At 44.0% G+C, this 20,137-nt stretch overlaps 1 protein-coding gene across 3 annotated transcripts in view; it reads right to left on the bottom strand.

The window, feature by feature from the left end:
- SHROOM3 (shroom family member 3) overlaps positions 1–20,137 on the bottom strand; it is a 327,033-nt gene that overhangs the window by 198,738 nt on the left and 108,158 nt on the right. For all 3 annotated transcript variants that reach the window (XM_045056183.1, XM_023253023.2, XM_023253022.2), the window contains one exon: positions 12,996–13,150. In XM_045056183.1, coding sequence (XP_044912118.1) covers positions 12,996–13,150 — 155 coding nt within the window. The remainder of the gene's footprint in view (positions 1–12,995; positions 13,151–20,137) is intronic.

Below are 20,137 nucleotides of genomic sequence, written 5' to 3' on the forward strand. Positions count from 1 at the left end.
AGGGGAAAGTCAGTTGGCCCAGAACTCAGAGTTAGGAGTGGGTTGCACACCAAGGTCGGTCAGATTCAAAGCCAGAACTCTAACCACTGCCCAGCACTGCCGCTGGAGTAGGGGGCTTGGGGAAGGAATCTAAATCTCCACGTGACAAGGTGGCTGCAAGGCCCGCATTCCAGTGAGGCCGGCAGAGCTGGGGGACAGAGAAAAGCCACCAGAAGCATTCTGAAAGCCGAGTTCCCGGGACCTAACTCCCAGGCAAGAGCCCCAGAAGGCTACCTTACTAACAGGAGGCACAGGGGAGTGAATTAGGCCCATCTCGTTTCACAGAGGGGAGACATATCCTTTCAAATACAATCCTTCTTGGGTGGAGGATACAGGTGAAAAGTGTGGCCAGTTCAGTGACCGCAGCGGTCAGTTCTTAACCATGAGGGAACAGAGAGAGCAGTGAGGGTGAGCCCAACCTATCCAGTGAACTTTTAATGTAAGAAAAAGGACTACCCTGTCTAACGACATAATTCGTAGCAGCCAACATTTATTTATATGGCAACTTACTCTACCAGCGAGGGAGATATTGCCATTACGTCCCTTCTGCAGACAGTGAAACTAAGGTAGAGGTTAAGGTCCTCAACCAGCAAATGGTAAGGCTGGGATTCAAAGTCACACAAACTGGCTGAGAGCCTGTACTCATAACCACCATGCCACCCGGCTGCTGTTGGGTAGAGTTTTGTTTTCATTTCAGAGATATCCAGCGAGCACATATCATGTGCCAGGAACCATTCCAGGCACTGAAGACACCACACTGAACAAAATCGCTACTAGTATGGAGTTTATATTCTAAAGAAAGGAAGCAGAATGAGTAGCTTTGCGAGCGTATGTCTCATAGGTAAAAAAATAAAAAAATAAGGGGTGTTAGGGATACAGCCGGAAAGGGGCTGCAATTTTTTAAATTATTATTTTAAATTATTTTAAAACAATGTTTTTTATTTTAGAGAGGGTGCAGAGGGGGAGAGAAAGAGAATCCCAAGGCTCCACGTTCAGCACAGAGCCCGATGTGGGGCTTGATCCCGTGACCCTGGGATCATGACCTGAGCTGAAATCAAGAGGTGGACACTCAACCAAGTGAGCCACCCAGGTGCCTGGGGCTGCAATTTTTAATTGGCTGTACAGGGAAGGCTGACATTTGAGCAAATACCTAAAGGAAGTGAGGAGGCAAGTCAAAGGGGTATAATAAAAACTTTTTTAACTTATTTTTTTAAATAAATAATTCTTAAAATTATTTTTTAAAAAAGTAAGTGCTGTACCTGGTGGTTCCGTCAAAGAGCAGGTGACACTTGATCTCAGGGTCATGAGTTCGAGCCCCACGTTGGATTTAGAGATTACTTACTTAACTAAATAAAACTTTAAAAAAATAATAAAAAACTTAACTAACATGCAGCCACTAGTGAAAAAACAATGATTCTCTTTCACCACTTGCTCCTTTAAGTTATACGTGAAGGACAAAAGCTTACGAAAATGTCTCACTCCCGTGACTACACCATGAAATACTGTTTTAGGTGTCCAGGGCTCATGGGCCCTGCTTATTCACAAGTGACAGATAAAAACGGCTGATTCCTAACAGACACCCTTAAAGAAACATTCCAAAGAATCCTTTTAAAAATACTCCTTAGAGGGGCGCCTGGGTGGCTCAGTCGGTTGAGTGGCCGACTTCAGCTCAGGTCATGATCTCGCGGCCCGTGAGTTCGAGCCCCACGTCAGGCTCTGTGCTGACAGCTCAGAGCCTGGAGCCTGTTTCAGATTCTGTGTCTCCCTCTCTCTGACCCTCCCCCTTTCATGCTCTGTCTTTCTCTGTCTCAAAAATAAATAAACATTAAAAAAAAAAAATTAAAAAAAAAATACTCCTTAGAGGTGCTTAGGTGGCTCAGGTGGTTGACTGTCGGTCTTCGGCTCAGGTCATGATCTCACAGTTCACAGGTTCAAGCCCCGCATCAGGCTCTCTGCTGTCAGCATAGAGCCTGCTTTGGATCCTCTGTCCCCCTCTCTCTCTGCCCCTCCCCTGCTTGTGCTATCTCTCTCAAAATAAATAAACTTAAAAAAATTTTTTTTTAATTTTAAAAATGCTCCTTAGATCCACAGTCCTCATGGAAACAATGTAGCAACCTTTCTACATAGACAATAAACACACTAACCAAGCAACCGTCCCCCCAAGGATGGATAATTTTACACCTCCTACCCACTAAGCAAACAACATCAGCCAGGAAGTCGGACAGCAGAATAAAGGGGGAGTGGAAATTTTGCATTTTTCAAATGTACTGACAAACTGTTATAGTTGACCCTTAAACATCCCGGGGTTTAGGGGCATTCGCCACTGCACAGTCAATAATCTGTGCATAACTTTTGACTCCCCAAAAGCTTACCTACTCCTCGCCCACTGTTGACTGGAAGCCTTACTGAGAACAGTCTGTTGACATATTTTACCTGTTACAGGGATTATAAACTGTATTGCTAAAATAAAGTCAGCTAAAGGAAAGGGAATCATAAGGAAGAGAAAATACATGTACAGTGCTGTACTACACTTGTTTAAAAAACAAAAAACAAAAAACCCTTGCATAAGTGGACCGGAGCAGTTCAAACCCGTGTTGTTCAAGGGTTGACTCTGCTACAACAGCAGTCCTGCAGCTAGTAAGCAGAGAGTGAGCCTCTAAACCGTGAGGCAGTTGAACAAACGTTTTAGTAACAGAGGCAAAGGTGCAAAGAGGCTGACCTTAGAGCAGTTATTTTACTAAGGACTAAAAAGTCTCTTCAAGACTGCCACATGCGAGGACTCCGGAGGCAACAGAACCATGAGGAGGTGGTAACAAATACCTATTTGGGGTCACCACCTGAAATAGCAATGGTCAAAGGGGCACCTGGGTGGCTCCGTCCGTGGAGCGTCTGGCTTTGGCTCAGGTCATGATCTCCGGGTTCATGGGTTCAAGCCCCGCCTTAGGCTTGCTGCTGTCAGCCTGTCAGTGCAGAGCCCACTTTGGATCCCGAGGGGTCATCTCGACTCAGCCAGACCCAGGGGTTTCTCTGCCTTTTGAAGGCTAAGAGTCTGCATAGGGCTCTTAGTGCTTCAAACCCTGTATTTTAAGCCTCTTCCCTGGGACTTTAGTAGGACACCTGTGATCTTAGAGCCATGATAATTAAATAAGACATAAAAATATATCATCTAGAAGGAAAGTGGACAGTAAAACAGTGGAATTACCCAGAACAGGACAAAACTGCCAGGACCTTCCAAGCTTGGATTTCCCATTGAGGACACATGTAGTGTATTTAACAATGGGTGGCATTTAACAATTCTTTCTGGAAACCATTTCTCTACCCATCACTCCCAAGAAGTGTGGGATTTGTGCTAAGGCTATACAAAGTGTGGTTTAAAAAAAAAAAAAAAACAGGGACTGACAAAATAAGTGAATATCCCATGAAGACAGATAGATGCTCACATGCTCGTTCAACTCTACTACCTCTTGACATTGTCTTCACGGAGCATGTCCCATTAGATCGAGTAAGTTCAATGGCACTGAGCAAGCCATCTTTCTTTCGTGGTTTGTCTCCTGGGGGCACCATCCAGAAACGACACGTAGACTGAACATGGCAACTGTGGCATGATGGGTATGGTTTTACCCGTTCAGAACAGCTGGATGGCCCCCACACCTGCTGGCAAAAATGAGCTCCCGACTCAACGACATGTGGTAACAGCTCAGGCCACAGACGTTCACGGGCGGGGGCCGGGGCTGACGGCAGAACAAGTGCAGCCCAGGGACAACCCCTCCCCTGCCCTCGCCCGCTTATCAGTAGCAACATCTCTTAATGAGCTTTTAAAGAAAATTCCACCTCCATATAGCAGCAATGAGAAACAGGTCTCACAGAAATGCAAGGAACAGGAGCCACTGGTGGGGTGGCCCTTCCCCGGCAGACCTCTCTAGACCTTAGACAGTCCTGAAATCTCTGAAGCAGGGGTCTTTGTGTTTGCTCTTCAGTTCCCTGTGTGAACAAGGCTCTGGTCCGCCCTTGCCTCCCCTGGTCTGCTTCCTGATTCTCCTCCTGCTACTATCCTAATGTCCCCTTCCACTCTGTGGGTCTTTCTTCTACCTCTCAGTTCCTGCCTCCTTGTTGTTTCCCTTTATCACTTTGACTTACAGCTTAAACTGGTGGTTCTCAAACTTTGCACAACAGAATCACCCAGGCAGCTTTAAAAATGCTCGGTGCTAGGTTACACCCTATACCAATTCAATTAGAACTCTAGGGGTGGGACCCGGGCAGTGGTTTGTTTTTTATTAACTTCCTATATAAATCCCAACGTGTAGCCAAGTTTGACAAGGAGCAGCTTTAAGCCATTTTGGATCAGGGGTGCAGATTTACAAACGTTTGGTTCATATTCTAAATCGGAATCACCCAGACTTATCTGTTCTAGCTGATAAACCCACATTTGGAACAGGGGGGAAAGGATGCCACCATAACTTCTGAGTGATCTCAGAACTCAGACTTCATATCCTTCATAAAGGCTCAGACGGATATTTGAGTGCCATTCTTTAATAGTTGGGCATGGAGTGATGACTCCCGCTTGGAATACATTTGTTCAAAGTCAAGCCACGTTATCCCAGGAATGAAACCGGGTCTTTCATCATCAAACCTCCTTCGTTGGGAAGCGGTACGGCATTCCTTTGCATGCGGCTAGCGTTCAGCGCATAGCCAGTGAGCATATGTAATCCACTGAATAAAAATAGTGGTTATCATTATGGGCTACAGGAAAAAAAAATGTCCCTTTTCTCATTACAGTAAGGGAGTCTTATTGTGCACTCTTAGGAAACCTAATAATGTGTTACATGAATTTTCCATGGGAAGGAACAACTGGTTAGGAAATCAAATACTATACTTCTAGACAGTGACATTCAAACCTAGGACTCCAGGGGAGCCAAAAACTGCTCTGAGTATGGTCCCAGCAGGATTGAAATACCTCCTCAAAGCATACTGAGCAAATTCCCATGATGCCAGGCCTCTTGGAAAAGTTTCTGGGGGTCGAAGGCCACTGCAGCTGCCTCCTTCCCCTCCTCTCCACCACTTGCTCAAGCGGAAAAAATGTTTCAAGGGTAAGTTACCACAGTTCTCAGTTATACTGGTTTCCCCTCTGGGGAAGCCTAACCCTGGGTCCCGAGACGGGATGCGGACTATACTGCAGCTTGGGGGTTTGTATTCACATCCAGCTATGTGCCAGCCCTTTGCTCAAATTAAGAGCTGAAAAGGGCGAAAGAGCCAGAAGGACAAGTGAAGTCATGGTGAGGGTCACCGGGCGTGGGATGGGCGTGGGGCGGCGACAAGAGGGGCATCACAAGTGCTGGGGGGAGGTGGGGGGGGAGGTATCATATGGAAGACATGGAAAACTTCCAAGACAGACGGCACAAGAGTGATACCGCCTGCCATCCTGGCCGCCACTATAGCTGCATGGTCTCCTGAGAGGGCGTGGGTGTAACACACCCCCTTCTTACACTTCCACAGAGGACTCAGCCGCAGAGCACAGCATGGAGCCCTTTTTCACGTCTTGAGAGGCAAACCTTGGGACTTGCACACACATCTTTCTCATCTGGCTTCTGTGTCCAGGTAAGGTGGAGGAAGGCACCTGTGTTGTGCACCGAGGCAAGCGCCTGGAGCTCCAAGAACAGTTTTGCAACGGTCTCTAAAAAGATCATTGCTCCTTTTCTAATCGTCCTCAACTCCTCCTGCCTGCCCACTGGCGAGTTATCTTTTGACATCCTAATTTTCCCAAAGGCCACATGCTGTGCCGCCTAGAGAACATTACATTTTCAAATTGTTCAGCCTGTGCCACGTGTGCTTATATAACCTAAGCATTTAATTCGGTGGAACAAAGATGCACGGGCAGATGAAAGTCACTTCCTAGAAAGCCCAGTCTGCAGCCTGAGGGCCCTTTCCTGTAGTTCAGCCTCCCGCCAGTGAGCTGACTTGTTTTAGAATCAGAACTCTTTTTACGTTAAGTTCTTTAGGAAAGATGGTCTTTAAAAAAAAAAAAAAAATCCCATTCTGAACTTGCGCCTCGTTGACACTGTCCTTTAAAATTAAATTTCCTTCTAGCAAAACAGTTATAATCGGAATCTTTAAAATTCATAGATTCTCCTTTGCACGAATAAATCAAGTCAGTGCATTAAATAGAAAAATCGGGGCGCCTGGATGGCTCAGTTGGTTGAGTGTCCAACTTCAACTCAGGTCATGATCTCCGGTTCATGAATTCGAGCCCCACGTCAGGGTCACTGCTGTCAGCATGGAGCCCACTTCAGATCCTCTGTCTCCCTCTCTTTCTCCACCTCCTCTCCCGCGTTCTCCCTCTCCCCCGCCACCTCAAAAATAATTAAACATTAAAAAAAATAGATCAAAACAGAATGCAGTCAGGTAAACTTTCATGAGCTGGAACTGTATAATATATACTGTACAAAATCATGGAATAATGATTGGACATTTTATTACAGTGAAGCATTTTCAAATATACTGTCTTATTTTACCCTTCTAGCAACTGAGTAGGGAAGACATTATTATTGTTCTCCATTTTAAGAAGCAACTTAATCTCAGAGAGATTGATTTGTGCCCATGATACCATGGGAGATTGGAATCCAAGTGATAGGGACTCCCCTTTGGCATGCACCTGAGAGTATGCTGGCATACTCTGGTTGAGAGATTGTCAATTTATAAGGACAAAACAGAGGCTTTTTACGTTCTAGAAAAGTTCAACCCATCCTTCAAACTTTGTTGCTTTGAAAATAGGGACTTCTGTACTTTTTAAAGCTCTTAATAAATTCTTTCCTTAAACTACCTTTAAAAAGTTAAAAAGAGACATCAGATGGTTAATCAGAGTAAGTTGCTTTAAGAATATAGACGTTTTTAAGGGAACAGACTCAGGCAGGTAGTAGGGAGGGGAGGGGAGATAGCAAAATAGTGTGAAGGATGAAGGGAATGGAGAGTGATCATATCCCAAGAAATTATTTTCTTTTGTAAATAATAACCATGAGTTGAAAAAGGAACTTGTTTGCAAAATCCTTTTCTTTTTTTTTAAATTAATAGTTAATAGAGCTCAGTTTTTTGGTATCCTTTAAGACTCTTGGAGCATCTGGGTGGCTCAGTTGGTTGAGTGCCCAACACTTGATTTTGGCTCGGGTCACAGTCCCAGATCCTAGGGTCGTGGGATTGAGCCCCACATTGGGCTCCACACTGAGCATGGAGCCTGCTTAAGATTCTCTCTCTCTCTCTTCTTTCACTTTCCCTCTGCCCCTCTCCCCCCTGTTGCATGCATTCTCTCTCTGAAATAAATAATAATAATGATAATAATAAAACAAAAAGGCCTTAAAATGCATTCTGTTCATTACCAGATACTTCTTTTGAGATCACTGACTTGCAAATCCTAAATGAGCTATATCTCACAACTCAATCTAGACATGAAAAAGAATTCTGTGTCACAGAAATCTGACACAGAGGTAGCAAGTGTGTGAGCCACCCATCCCATTCCATTCCAATAATGTCATCTCACCCGTTTATAAAAAGAACTATTCTGCTAACCCTCAGATATGTGGGATGGGTTTGGGGGACGGGGGGAGTGTGGGCCTGAGGGCTGTGGTGGACTTAATTCCATCCCCATTTTTGTTAGAGGGAGGAAGCAACTCTATTTTTTTTAAATGTTTATTTGTGTGTGAGAGAGAGAGACAGAGTGTGAGCAGGGGAGGGGCAGGGAGAGAGGGAGACACAGAATCTGAAGCAGGCTCCAGGCTCCAAGCTGTCAGCAGAGAGCTTGACGCGGGGCTCAAACTCACAAACGGTGAAATCATGACCTGAGCTAAAGTCAGAGGCTCAACCGACTAAGCCACCCAGGTGCCCCGAGGGAGGAAGCAACTCTAAAGCAACAAATGGTTTTACTTCCAGAGGCTGATGAAGAAGCTGGGTGCACAAAGCAGTGACGTGAGGCCCCATGACCTGTGTTCTCAGAGACCAAGCTTCTCACTTAGGCTACTAGCATTTGGCCTTGGGCAAGTCACTACACATCTTTGGATGCAGTTGTGTCATTTCTTCCTCTAGGCAGAGCCATGGACCGAAAGTAACAAAACCTAGATTCTCACTTTGGCCCTACTACACCAGGCAGTTCACATATTCTAGGCAGATGCTTATGTTTTTCTGCTAATTCAACCCCCCTTTCTCCTTTGTCCCTCTTTTTCAGTAAAATGTGATGACTCCTACTTCTCACATATACGCATATAGTCAGTCAAAACAACAACAACAAAAACAACAACAACAAAACATTCCCTTCCAACACCATCAATTCATAGAATCATGAATGGGGAGGGAAAATGCTTATTCAAATTTCCAGAAATGCTGGGAAGGTTTGGGAGTAAGATTTCATTCTGAAAAGGGGCTCACTTTTCCCCACCCTTCCCTTACTGTTCTGAATCAGGCATACTGCCTCCTATGCGCAGAAGGAAATGGTCCTCTTATTAACTGGGACCTCCAATCATATGCTGTGTTCTAGAGATTAGAGTAGACTTCTCACAAGAGGTAATTTACTTAACAAATATGCATTATATTTCCAGGAGAGCTCATGCTTTAATCACCATGCTATGTACTGCATATACATATCTCTCTTTTAAACCTCACAACCTTCAGATAGATTAAATGACTTGCCCAGGGTCACAGAGCTAGTACCTAATGCCATCAGACTTCATATCCAGGCAGCCTCAAACCTTCATCATCATCTCATGCATCCTCTCAGAAAGAATGAGTCTGACTTTCATGTGGCTACCCTCAGGAACGTTAAACCTGAAGATCTTTTCCTTTGTTTCCACTTTAACAGTTAACTTGGCTCTAAGACTTGTATTTTACGTATATCTGTCAAATAAAGTCTCTATTGATTTGAAAGAGGGTTTGGAGTATTGACTCTTACTTGTGTACATGTCTGCTTTCCTAATTTAAATGCTCTGCATTCCACAAAGGTTTTCCTTCTTCAGTTTTCCTTCAGCTAAGATGTTTGTTTTCCCTTTGGAAGGTCTTTTCTTGGGCCGCCTTCTTTATCATTTTTTTTTCCCATTTATCCATCACTAGCTGTAGACCTTCCCTCTTTATATACCCAGCACCCAATACATTCTCTGCCCCTGCAGCAAGCACACTGCCCCTTCGCTCCCTGTTCCTGGAGGACTGACTCTGCCTTCTTCATGGGTCAGCAGATCTTGTAAGGTCTTTGACTCACAACTCACTCGAGACTGCATTTCTCTTGTCACTGTAGCCTTTAAAGAAGGTGTTTCTACGTTTGATTGTTTCTGCTCACTGGGTAAGACACCCTCAAAAGGTATATAAACACCACTTCTCTGCTCAACATTCTTGGCATTTTTATGATGGATGTGAGCTGTTGCCCTCAACTACCCAAACCTAACTTGAATGGAAAAAGAGGCAGGTACAGTTAGAGCTGCTGATATGTAAATTTTCACTACACAAATGATTTCTCTATAAAACAAAGCCTCCAGTTATGTTTCCAGGAAGCCACCTCAAACTTTTTTAAACGTACAGAGATCACTCAGGAAAAGAAGGAAATTTAATAAATGATATACGCAAGTCACTCTATCATGAATGAATAGAAGGAAATGAAATCTCAGGACATGACAGGTGCCTAGGTAGAAAGGCAAGACTTCTCGGGGCGCCTGGGTGGCGCAGTCGGTTAAGCGTCCGACTTCAGCCAGGTCACGATCTCGCGGTCCGTGAGTTCGAGCCCCGTGTCAGGCTCTGGGCAGATGGCTCAGAGCCTGGAGCCTGTTTCCGATTCTGTGTCTCCCTCTCTCTCTGCCCCTCCCCCATTCATGCTCTGTCTCTCTCTGTCCCAAAAATAAATAAACGTTGAAAAAAAAAATTAAAAAAAAAAAAAAAAAGAAAGGCAAGACTTCTCAAGAAAATGATAGCGCTACTCAATACAAAGTCAGATTGATCCAGAGCAAAGGGGTTTGCATTTACCCAGTTCTCTGAAAGGTCACGGAGGAATGTCCATCCATGTCTACCAAAGCATGTTTATAATCTCCATCTCTAAGTATGTGTGAGAAGTAAAGACAGCCTCCTTTTCCTTAAACTCTGAGAGTTCAACTATAAAAATCGACACATAATAGATGAGATAAGACATATTCAAAAGACATCTGAGAGACGAAATGTTTCCCACACCAGAAGCAGGGAATGCAAGGACTCTCCAGTAACCTTATCGATCACATTAGCATATCTAAAGAAAGAATGTGTCAATCAGAAAGGGGATTTGGTGTGGAGGCACAGGGAAGAAATGAGACTGGAGAGCAGGGCTTAGGCAGCATGACTCCCTGCCGTCCAGAGGGGAAAGGGTCCCCACTCACCAGTGCGAGCATCTGGGCCACCTGGCAGATGAGTCCCTAGTGGAAGCTGGGCCATCTGGCCATCAGAGCAGATGTCAGCACTTGCTGGGGTCCCAGAGCCTGTACCTTCACCCTGACAGAGATCACCGTGCAACCATCTCACCTCACCATGGTCAGACTTCTTAGTTTTCCAGTCAAATAAAGTACTGGCTCTTGGACCACTTGGGATACTTGTTCCACTTAGAGTCATCTTTTGCAAAATGAGTTAATACATTAACATTGTGGTATACATCCTTCAATTTCTCGTGAGTTTGGATAACATAAATTAACATTCCTAAATTTCACGAACTCCTGGGCACTGTCATGACCAGTTCTGTACCTGTAAGGCTGGTGACCAGCCCCTTAATGATAGTAAATTCACCAAGGGAATAAAGGAGGTGGGGGGGAGGGGAGGAGCGGTAAGGAGGGCTTCTTGATAACCAGGCAATCAGCATATTTGGCAATATGGCAATTCTCTTCCATTTTGCCACATGCCCCTCTAACCCAACCCAGAATAATAACGATCAAATATTGCATACCTACTATGTACTTATTACTCTATTCATTAAATCCACATAATGTGCTTTTGTGGCAAGAATTTCTATTTCTATTTTATAAATGAAAAAATTGAGGCTTAGAGAGGCCCAAGGTCATGCAGCTTGCAAATGACAAGGCCAGATTTCAGCCCTGAGACTGGTTCCTGTTCTGCTAGAACACATAATTCAAATCTCATGGCATCATCCACTGGAAGGCAGAACAGGAGGCCAGCATGACTACTTTTCATAGCAAAAAACAGAGCAGCCTTCTCCAGAAGTTAATCTATCCCTAGAGTCCCATCAAAACAAATCAAGCCTATGGATTCCACTATTGGTCCTAAACAGATAGAATGCCAGGGTTCTAAAGTTGGGCTTTGGGTTTCAATGCCAAAGGGAGTTCAAAACCTTCAACACTCTTCTGAACACATGGAACAGGCCTCATGGTTCTGAGTCTTCCTATGCATCCGTTTGAGCAATCAGCCATCATGTTTGGGATGACTGCTTTTGCTTTACTCAAATCATGACCTGTAAGGAATTAGCCTATGCCTACAGTTAGCCAATAATAATGTAAAGAGCAGCAGCATCTGTTGCAACCATGTTATTACCATGAGTATGGAGAGTATTTCATTTCACCTTTCCAATCACCCTATAAAGTAGATTTTTTAATCTCCACTTAAAGATGTGGAAACTGAATCTTCAATGAGGTTAACTAAGTTGCCCAAGGTCGCACAGCTAGATGACAGCCCTGGGAATTTGAACCTGGGCCTGATCTAACTCTGTGCTTTGAGCCACTCTACATCCCTGGCCACCAGAGAAGCAATGGCTACTTAGATGGTCCTGAAGAGAAACCAAACAGGCCAGCACTGAAGACTAACATAGTGAGACCACACCCAGGGCTGTGTTTTTGTGGTTGGGAGTTGCCGCTCTATTCCCCTATGCAAGGGCTCACTCAGTAAAGTTTGGAAAATGAATGAATGTAGGAGTGAATGGTCCCATAAGAGGGTCTCTTATGAGTGATGAAAAGATTAGGTAACTTTTCACATCCTGAAAACAGTGTAGCATGATGAATGACTCCTAGAGTTCCAGCCAACTTGAACATTCTCAAATATCATAACATATAGTTGCCATACGAGGCAGCCAAAACCTGATTAGTGAAGAAATATCCAAATAAGCAAAACGTGCAGGCATAGGGCTTAATAGGACAAGGTAATGACTCGCAAGTGGTGCGGTGAAGCAGAACCAGGGGCATTTGGAGTCTCTTCTGGTTCTTCCACTTATCAGCTCTGCTGCCTTCAGTAATTTAGGTAACCTCTTGCCTGTAAGTGGGGCTAGTGATGGCTATCTCACCAGATTCTTATGAGGTTAAATGAGCTAACGTACGTAAAACACCGGAGTAGCGCTTGGTTTGTAACAGTGCTAAAAAAATTTTTTAACCCCTATCCCTTTTTATAAATACTTCCCTCCACCAAGATGCTGGCTTCCCAGGAGTGGGAAACATCTCATTTTAAGGCATTATAACCAATCACAACCCATACCTTTTCCAAGAAAAGAGCCACCACAATCGCAAACAGGAAAACAAGACAACACAAACAAAAGAAGGAATTTGCTTGTTTTGATGACGGCCGTGGTATAGGTGAGGCTAGTGGAATGGCACCTAAAGCTCCAAGCTAACTGCTTTCTCTAGTTCCACAATGAGACAAGGCTTCATAGCGCTCTGGCCACCTCGGGGATTAGAGTCACCTTTCATTACACCTAGAAATTTAGGAAGTACTGTGAGGCAGAGCTCTACCAAGCCAATACCTGCTGGGAAAGCCAGTGTTTGAAAAGAAAGTGGTATCTGAAATGTCTTTACTCAACTTCCTCCTCACATGCCACAAGATGGGCATGGAAAAAACCAGGACGGGTGCGGGGGCGGTAAACGGGGTGGAGGCAGGGAGGCATAAGGATCCACACAGGGAGGTTTAAAAAACAAGGTAGTGAACCCAACTCTTCTAGGGAGGTGGGTCAGGGTGGGGGCACCGGCTCAGCCTACCTGCGTACCAGCAGCCTGAGGGTCTTGTAGGATCCTTTCACCAGGGAAACGGCCTCCCTCCTGGAGCTGCTCAACACAACCTCGTTGATGTGCACCACCTCGTCCCCAGCCCGCAGCTTGGAGCTCACCGAGTCAGCTTTGCCCCCTTCTTCGATCTGCTCAGAGAGAAGAGAGAGCCATAGGTAAGCTGCCCCAGGCCCTGCTGGACTCCTGCAGAGCAGACAGACCGGTTATGACCACGCCCCACTGGTAGCCAACCCGAGGGTATGGGGGGGAGAAGGTAGGGATTGCCTCCTGTTTTCCACACCTTCTAGCACCCAGCACCCTGCCTGCCCACAGAGGGCGCTCGGAAACATTAGCCAAAGGGGTGAAACTAGTTTCCATCCAAAAGCAGCCATCCCATTCCGCTCTTGATCCCCACCCCTTTCCAGCTTCAACTCCCCAAGTCCACTCAAAACAACTGTTTTGTTCCTTTACAAGTTGAGTTCTTCTTATCTCATTTTTTAATCTAAAATTATAATTCAGTGGATAAGTAAGCTGTGGTACACCCAGACAATGGAGTGTTACTTAGCACTAAAAAGAAATGAGCTGTCAAGCCATGGAAAAACATGGAGGAAACTTAAATGCATATTACTAAGCAAAAGAAGCCAATCTGAAAGGCTACATACTGCATAATTCCAACTACATGACCTTCCAGAAGGGAAAAACTATGGGAACAGTAGAAAGATCAGTGGTTGCCTGGATTAGGGGGAAGGGAGGGATGAGTAAGTTTAAGGCAATGAAACTACTCTGTGTGAGAGTAGACAGGTTGATAACATGACATTATACCATAGATGTGTAACACCAAGATTGAACCCTAGTGTAAGCTCTAGACTTTGGGGGATAACGATGAGTCAGTATAGTTTCACCGACTAACGAGTGTACCACCCTGGCAGGGGATGTTGATAATGGGGGATGCTATCCAAGGGAGGGGGAACAGGAGGTATATGGGAACTTTACTCCACTCAATTTTGCTGTGAACCAAAAACTGCTGTAATAAATGAAATCTATAAAAATGTTATAATTTATTCAACAAAGGGATTCAACACTGGCTTTATGCAAGAAATTGTTCTAGGTGCTAAGGGTGTAACAGTGGACAAAACAGAAACCCTTGCTCTTCTGGTGGTTAGGGTAGAAGTGGGGAGCCAAACCCTAAACATAAAAAACAAGTAACTGATGTAGTACATTAGAAGTTGATGATGTCTTTTGGAAACTAACAGAGTAAAATAATTGCTCGGTCCAGTCATCAGACGCCAATGGATGCTTGTGGAATGTCCATAATGATGAAAGATATTTAAAAAAGGAAAAAATAAAAAGAAAACAAAAAACACATAAACAAAACCTGACCCATATTTTATCTCTTTTCAATAATTACTCACTAGAATTGCCCACATTTTCATAAACCTTCAATCGGTCTTAATATATATAAAATGGACCAAATTTCTAGACTGAATTTGTAAGTATGGCCCTTGCTGGCCTTTGTTTTTAATTATTAATATATGCTAAAACCGATGCTTTAACTAACTTAAAATGATATTCGTGAGTTTACTCTTAAATCACATGTTCATTAATTTATTAGAAAGGATGAAAATAAGAAAGCACATAAGAGGAAAAGGGACAGTGAGTCTTCCCCCTACTCCCTCCATGTTACTCTCTAAAAGTAACCACTGTTGGGGCGCCTGGGTGGCGCAGTCGGTTAAGTGTCCGACTTCAGCCAGGTCACGATCTCGTGGTCCGTGAGTTCGAGTCCCGCGTCAGGCTCTGGGCTGATGGCTCGGAGCCTGGAGCCTGTTTCTGATTCTGTGTCTCCCTCTCTCTCTGCCCCTCCCCCGTTCATGCTCTGTCTCTCTCTGTCCCAAAAATAAATAAAAAACGTTGAAAAAAAAATTAAAAAAAAAAAATAAAGGTAACCACTGTTTACAGTTTAGTTTATAAATTTCATTTCTTTTTCTTTTTTCTACAAAAATAATATCACACTACCCATACCTCCTCCATCATCTTTTGGCACTTAACAGAGAGGCATTAAAGTGAGGTGGTTAAGAGTTTGAAGAGTCAAACAGAGACCTTGAGTAAGGGGAAGTCACTTACTCTAAGCTTCAGATTGATCATCTGCGAAATGAGAGACAAGAATAATACCCATCCCAGAAAGCTGCAGTGAGGACTAATGAGATAAGCCACATGAATGGGTTAACACAGACCCTGGCCTATGGTAAGATTTAAAAAGTGGTAGCTATTGTTTTCATAATTCATATAGCATGAAGATCTTTCCATTCATAAAATATTCTACTGTAACATCATGGTGTGAATGTGACCCAGTGTATGTAGCCATCCCCTCTTGATCATTTCCTCCTGCCTTTCTCCCTTTCGCATCCTACTAAACTTCCCTGTCAACCTTCTGTAAATGTGCTTTTTTCCAAGCACATTGGGCATGCTCTAAACACAAGGTTACACCAGCGGTTCGGTGTAGCAGTTCGGTTTTGCTTCTTGGAAATCCAACTTAGATCGCTCTCCACACCTGTAGCACCCTTGAGCCACCTATGAAAACTGCATTATGCCATTGTTATTAAGAGCTGGTGCGCTGGAACCAGAGAGCGTGGTTCTATCCCTGGCTGTGCGACTTTGAGCAGCTTATTTAACTTTATTGTACCCCAGTTTCCTCCTTCGTACGAAAATCATGCTCTTCGCAGAGGCTGTCATGAGGAGTAAGTGAGTTCCTCATTTACTGATAAAGCAAGTCAAGTGCTTAAGCCCGGCACACAGCATGTATTCACCGAAGGTTACCTCTAATTTCTACCCATCCTTTGAGGTCATGTTCAAATCCTGTCTCCTTAAAGCTTTTCCAGATCTCTCAGCCATACCACCCACTTCCCTTACCCTTGCAATCTGTCCTTTAAGAAGTAACTCCGTTTCCCCCCATTTTTAGAGAATCAGATGAGTAAAGTAATGCACAAACTGTGAAGTGGCATCTAAATAGTTTATTATGTTTACACCACATTCGCATGCTGCTTGTCGTTTTCACGCCCTGTCTACCTGAGTGCAGAGCCCTGTCTACCTGTGCCTGTTCCCTGCCCACAGCCCCAGCTCACCCCCCGCTGGAGCTGTGAACTCTTTGAAGGTGGGAACCGTGGTTCCATCTTCACTTGTGCCTCCTTTACCTCCCCAGAGCCTGGCACATAGGACCCCTCCAGAAATATCGATTCATCCAACAAGTACCTACTGAGCGTCTACTGAGTGCCAGGTATGGAGCTAAAGGCTGTGGGCACAATGATGAGCACCACAGACACAGTCCTGCTCAAGTTATGGTTTGTGGAGCCAAATGCTCCCTGTATGATTTGCCAGCATTTTCAATAAAATGAGAATGAAACAAGGCGGAGGAAATGATTGATTTCTTACAAGAAAGGATCTCAAGGAAGCCCATTTGTATATTTTACATTATATCCATCTTGTGACTGATTTATGTGAAAGCAAACAGGAGGGATAAGGTCATAAAGAGTTTCCCTGTCATTCACTGCTCTCACCGACTATATTCATGACCCTCTGTATTTACAGAGAACTTCTCATAATCTCTTCACTTGGCGCAGAACTTTGAGGTTTAAAATGCTCACTTTTTAAAAGTCAATCAATATAATTATTTATAAGATTGAGAAAAAGTGGAGGTTGGGATGACTTTTTGAAATGGTATTCATTTATCAAACCTAAGTTGGGCACTTTGATTCTCTTATACTTTGTCAAATTTCTCCATACTCTTTCTTTGTGATTCATGCTATCTTGGGGCTTTAATTATTACCAGGGATGACTTCAATATCATAATGACATAATACTAATTATTATTAATGTAATGACAATGATATTAATCTTTTACATAAGTCCCTATCCTGTGTTTTCAGTTTCTCTTTTCCTCTTTCCCCTTTTCCCCCCAACTATCCCTCCTTCATTACAAAACTTCTCTTCAACCCAGACAGAATCTCTGTCCTCTAAATGATTTCTACCTGTCTTAAAACAATCCACAATCCCAACCTTTGCTGGGGGGATTTCTGATTATGACCTTCTTCTAGGTTTTAAACTCCTTGAGATCAGAAACTTAGTGAACATATTCATTCACAAATATTTTGTGAGCAGCTCTCTTGTGTCAGACACTGTTCTAGGACTGGAGAAACATCGATGAAGGAAACAGTATTCTCTCCTTTGCTGAGTTTACATTCTAGTATATTTTTAATTTATTGCATACCTTTGTATGAAACAACACACACATGCACTGAGGTAGGTCAGAGAGCCTGCAGGGAGGAAAACAAGGCTGGATTCTTTGTGTTCTTAGGGTGCTGAAATTTACCCATGTAAAGAACTCTCTCTGGGAGGTCAGGCAATTTCTGGGGAATCAGGGGAGCCCTGGGAGGTTTGCTCTGTGCTAGGATACATCCAGGGGCTCTACTCCAAAAGGTAGAGATCCAGTAGGACCAAGTGAGGCCTTGAATTGAGCCAGTGGGCACAAAGTGTAGCCCCCTGGTCTAACTTGTTTCAGGTGACCAGATTAAGGGCCACTCTCCTGTTGGGAACACTCAGGACGCCCACATTCCCCTCTCCTCCTTTGCTGCTACGGGCCCTTTCGCCGACTTTCTTTTTGGTACCATCACTGTCTGTGGATATTCTGTTTGTTGACCACTCAGGTAATTGAGTGGTTGCCAAGAAAGGTGAAACTACTGACTAAAACCAGGCTGCGAATTACCTTAATCTATATTGTTGTCGCCATTTATCAGGAACGATAAATTGAGATACTGAGGTACTTTGGCTGATGCACCGGCAATGATATAATTGATTTCAATGTTCTGAGGCTAACTAAATGCATAAATCTTAAGTTGATGTCAATTATTCACACAGTTTATCTAAAATAACTATTATGACTTTAGAAAAACATTGACAAAAGGTTTAACAATAATTTTCCTGAACTATTCATCAAAGAGGATTATACTTCTTCTAACTCCAAGCCCTGCTGATACTGTCTGTCAACAAGACCGAGTGAAAAATGAAGCTTATTATTTTAAACCTTTGGACCAATACTTGAGCAGCTAAAAAGGTCACTGGCATTGTTTGTCCAATTTCACCTGCCGAGAACTTACTTATTCCAAGAATGTGATTGTCAACAGGTTAAATGACTTCAGATAATACACCATGTACAGCTGGTGGGAAATCCCTAGGCTAACAAAGTAGGGAGAAGGTGAGCATACCCCTGAAAAATTAGCATACCGTTTTCTTTCTCAAATCCTAAATGTGTCCACATTGACAGGATTAAGTTGATTTTTCTTTGACGACCATGTGAGGGATTGGCTTTTGAATTATTTATAATCTTTCACGTTGCTGTAAATTTAGCACCTGAAATAGTGCCTGCACATAATGATGATTGATAAACATTTGTTAAACAAATGTGAAGGGGCTGGCTTTAAAGAAAAAAATACAGGACTGCACGATACGTAATATGATAGAAATATATTCAAAATACAGGTATGGGCAGAAATGCAGGAGTTCAGTGTGCCAGGGTCAGTAGCTGGATCTCCTTCTCTCTCCCTTAACCCCTCTAGCCCAGGCTAAATGAAGAAAAGGGACACTGTCAATTTGCTGGTGTTAATTTTTTTAAATGTTTGTTTATTTTTGAGAGGGAGAGAAAGAGAGAGAGAGGGAATGCGAGACACAGAGAGAGAGTGCAAGCAGGGCAGGGGCAGAGAGAGAGGGAGACAAAGAATCCGAAGCAGGCTCCAGGCTCTGAGCTGTCAGCACGGAGTCTGATGCAGGGCTCAAACTCACAAAACAGTGAGATCATGACCTGAGCTGAAGTCGAACGCTTAACCGACTGAGCCACCCAGGTGCCCCAGGACACCGCCATTATGGATTAGTCCTGTGTTCTGCTCCTGGGTTTGTGCCCTCCAAACCCAAATGCCCCATCTCTCTGCTTCCCCAGCCCTATTTTCCATCTTATGTCATTGGTTTCAGCTTTACCATAATTATAAGCACGCCTTTGGCAGTGACCTAGTGACCCTGTTACAATTTCGATTAGATCAGGTCACACCCCTCTTTCTTGCATAACTCTACTCATCACACTCAGAGTAGAAATCAAAATCCTCCCTATCTGTGCACCAAGGACCCTGTTGGATTTGGCCACCTTACCTTTCTACTTCTACCGCCCTCCTCCTTGCTTACTCAACACCAGCACCCACCTCCTCACCTCCTGGCGGCATGTGGGGTTTGCCAGGCACACGCCCATCTCAGCCCTTGTATCTGCTGTGCCCCCCAGGTAATCATTTGCTTTTCTTCCTCACCTACTCTAAGCCTTTACACAAATTCAACTTCTGGGGGAGGCTCTTCCTGACCACTCCTCTAAAATTTCAGCCTCCCCTAATATTGCTTATCTCCCTTCCTGTCCTTATTTTTTTCTTTAGCTTTTAGAAACTCACTATAGGTTTCAGTTATGCTTCTTGTTTATTGTCCATCTCCTCACTTAGAATGTCAGCTTCCTAAGGGCAGGGATTTGGGTCTGTCTTGTCCACTGCTGTATTCCCAGTGCACATAATAGCATGAGGCACATAGACGTGCTAATATTTGTTGAGTGTCTTCTGTGTTCCAGTAACTATCGCATCATCTTAAAAGTCACAATGACTCAGTAAAATATTTATCTCCCTTTTATAATTTTTTTTTTCCTTTTGAGAGTGAGAGTTGTGTATGAGCAGGGGAGGGGCAGAGGGAGAGGGAGAGAGAGAGACTCTTAGGCAGGCTCCACACCCAGCCCAGCGCAGAGCTCAAGAAGTGATGTGGGACTCAATCTCACAACCACGAGATCATGACCTGAGCTGAAATCAAGAGCCAGACGCTTAACTGACGGAGCCACCCAGGCACCCCAAAATCTCCTTTTTCTATGAATGCCAAAACTAGGGCTCACAGGAGCCAGATGATTTGTTCAAGTTTGCAAAGTCAAAAAAACAACAGAGCTGGGACTGGAATTCAAGATTTTGACTTCAGGGCCCTCAGTCTCCAGCCTGCTGCCTCTGAGGATCCCCAGATGTTTGTCCCTAAACTAACACTTCTTTACTTGTCTGCTAAACACTTCAAGTGCCTGA

The sequence above is a fragment of the Felis catus genome, chromosome B1 (genome assembly GCF_018350175.1).
Source record: "Felis catus isolate Fca126 chromosome B1, F.catus_Fca126_mat1.0, whole genome shotgun sequence".
NCBI classification, from domain to species: Eukaryota; Metazoa; Chordata; class Mammalia; order Carnivora; family Felidae; genus Felis; species Felis catus.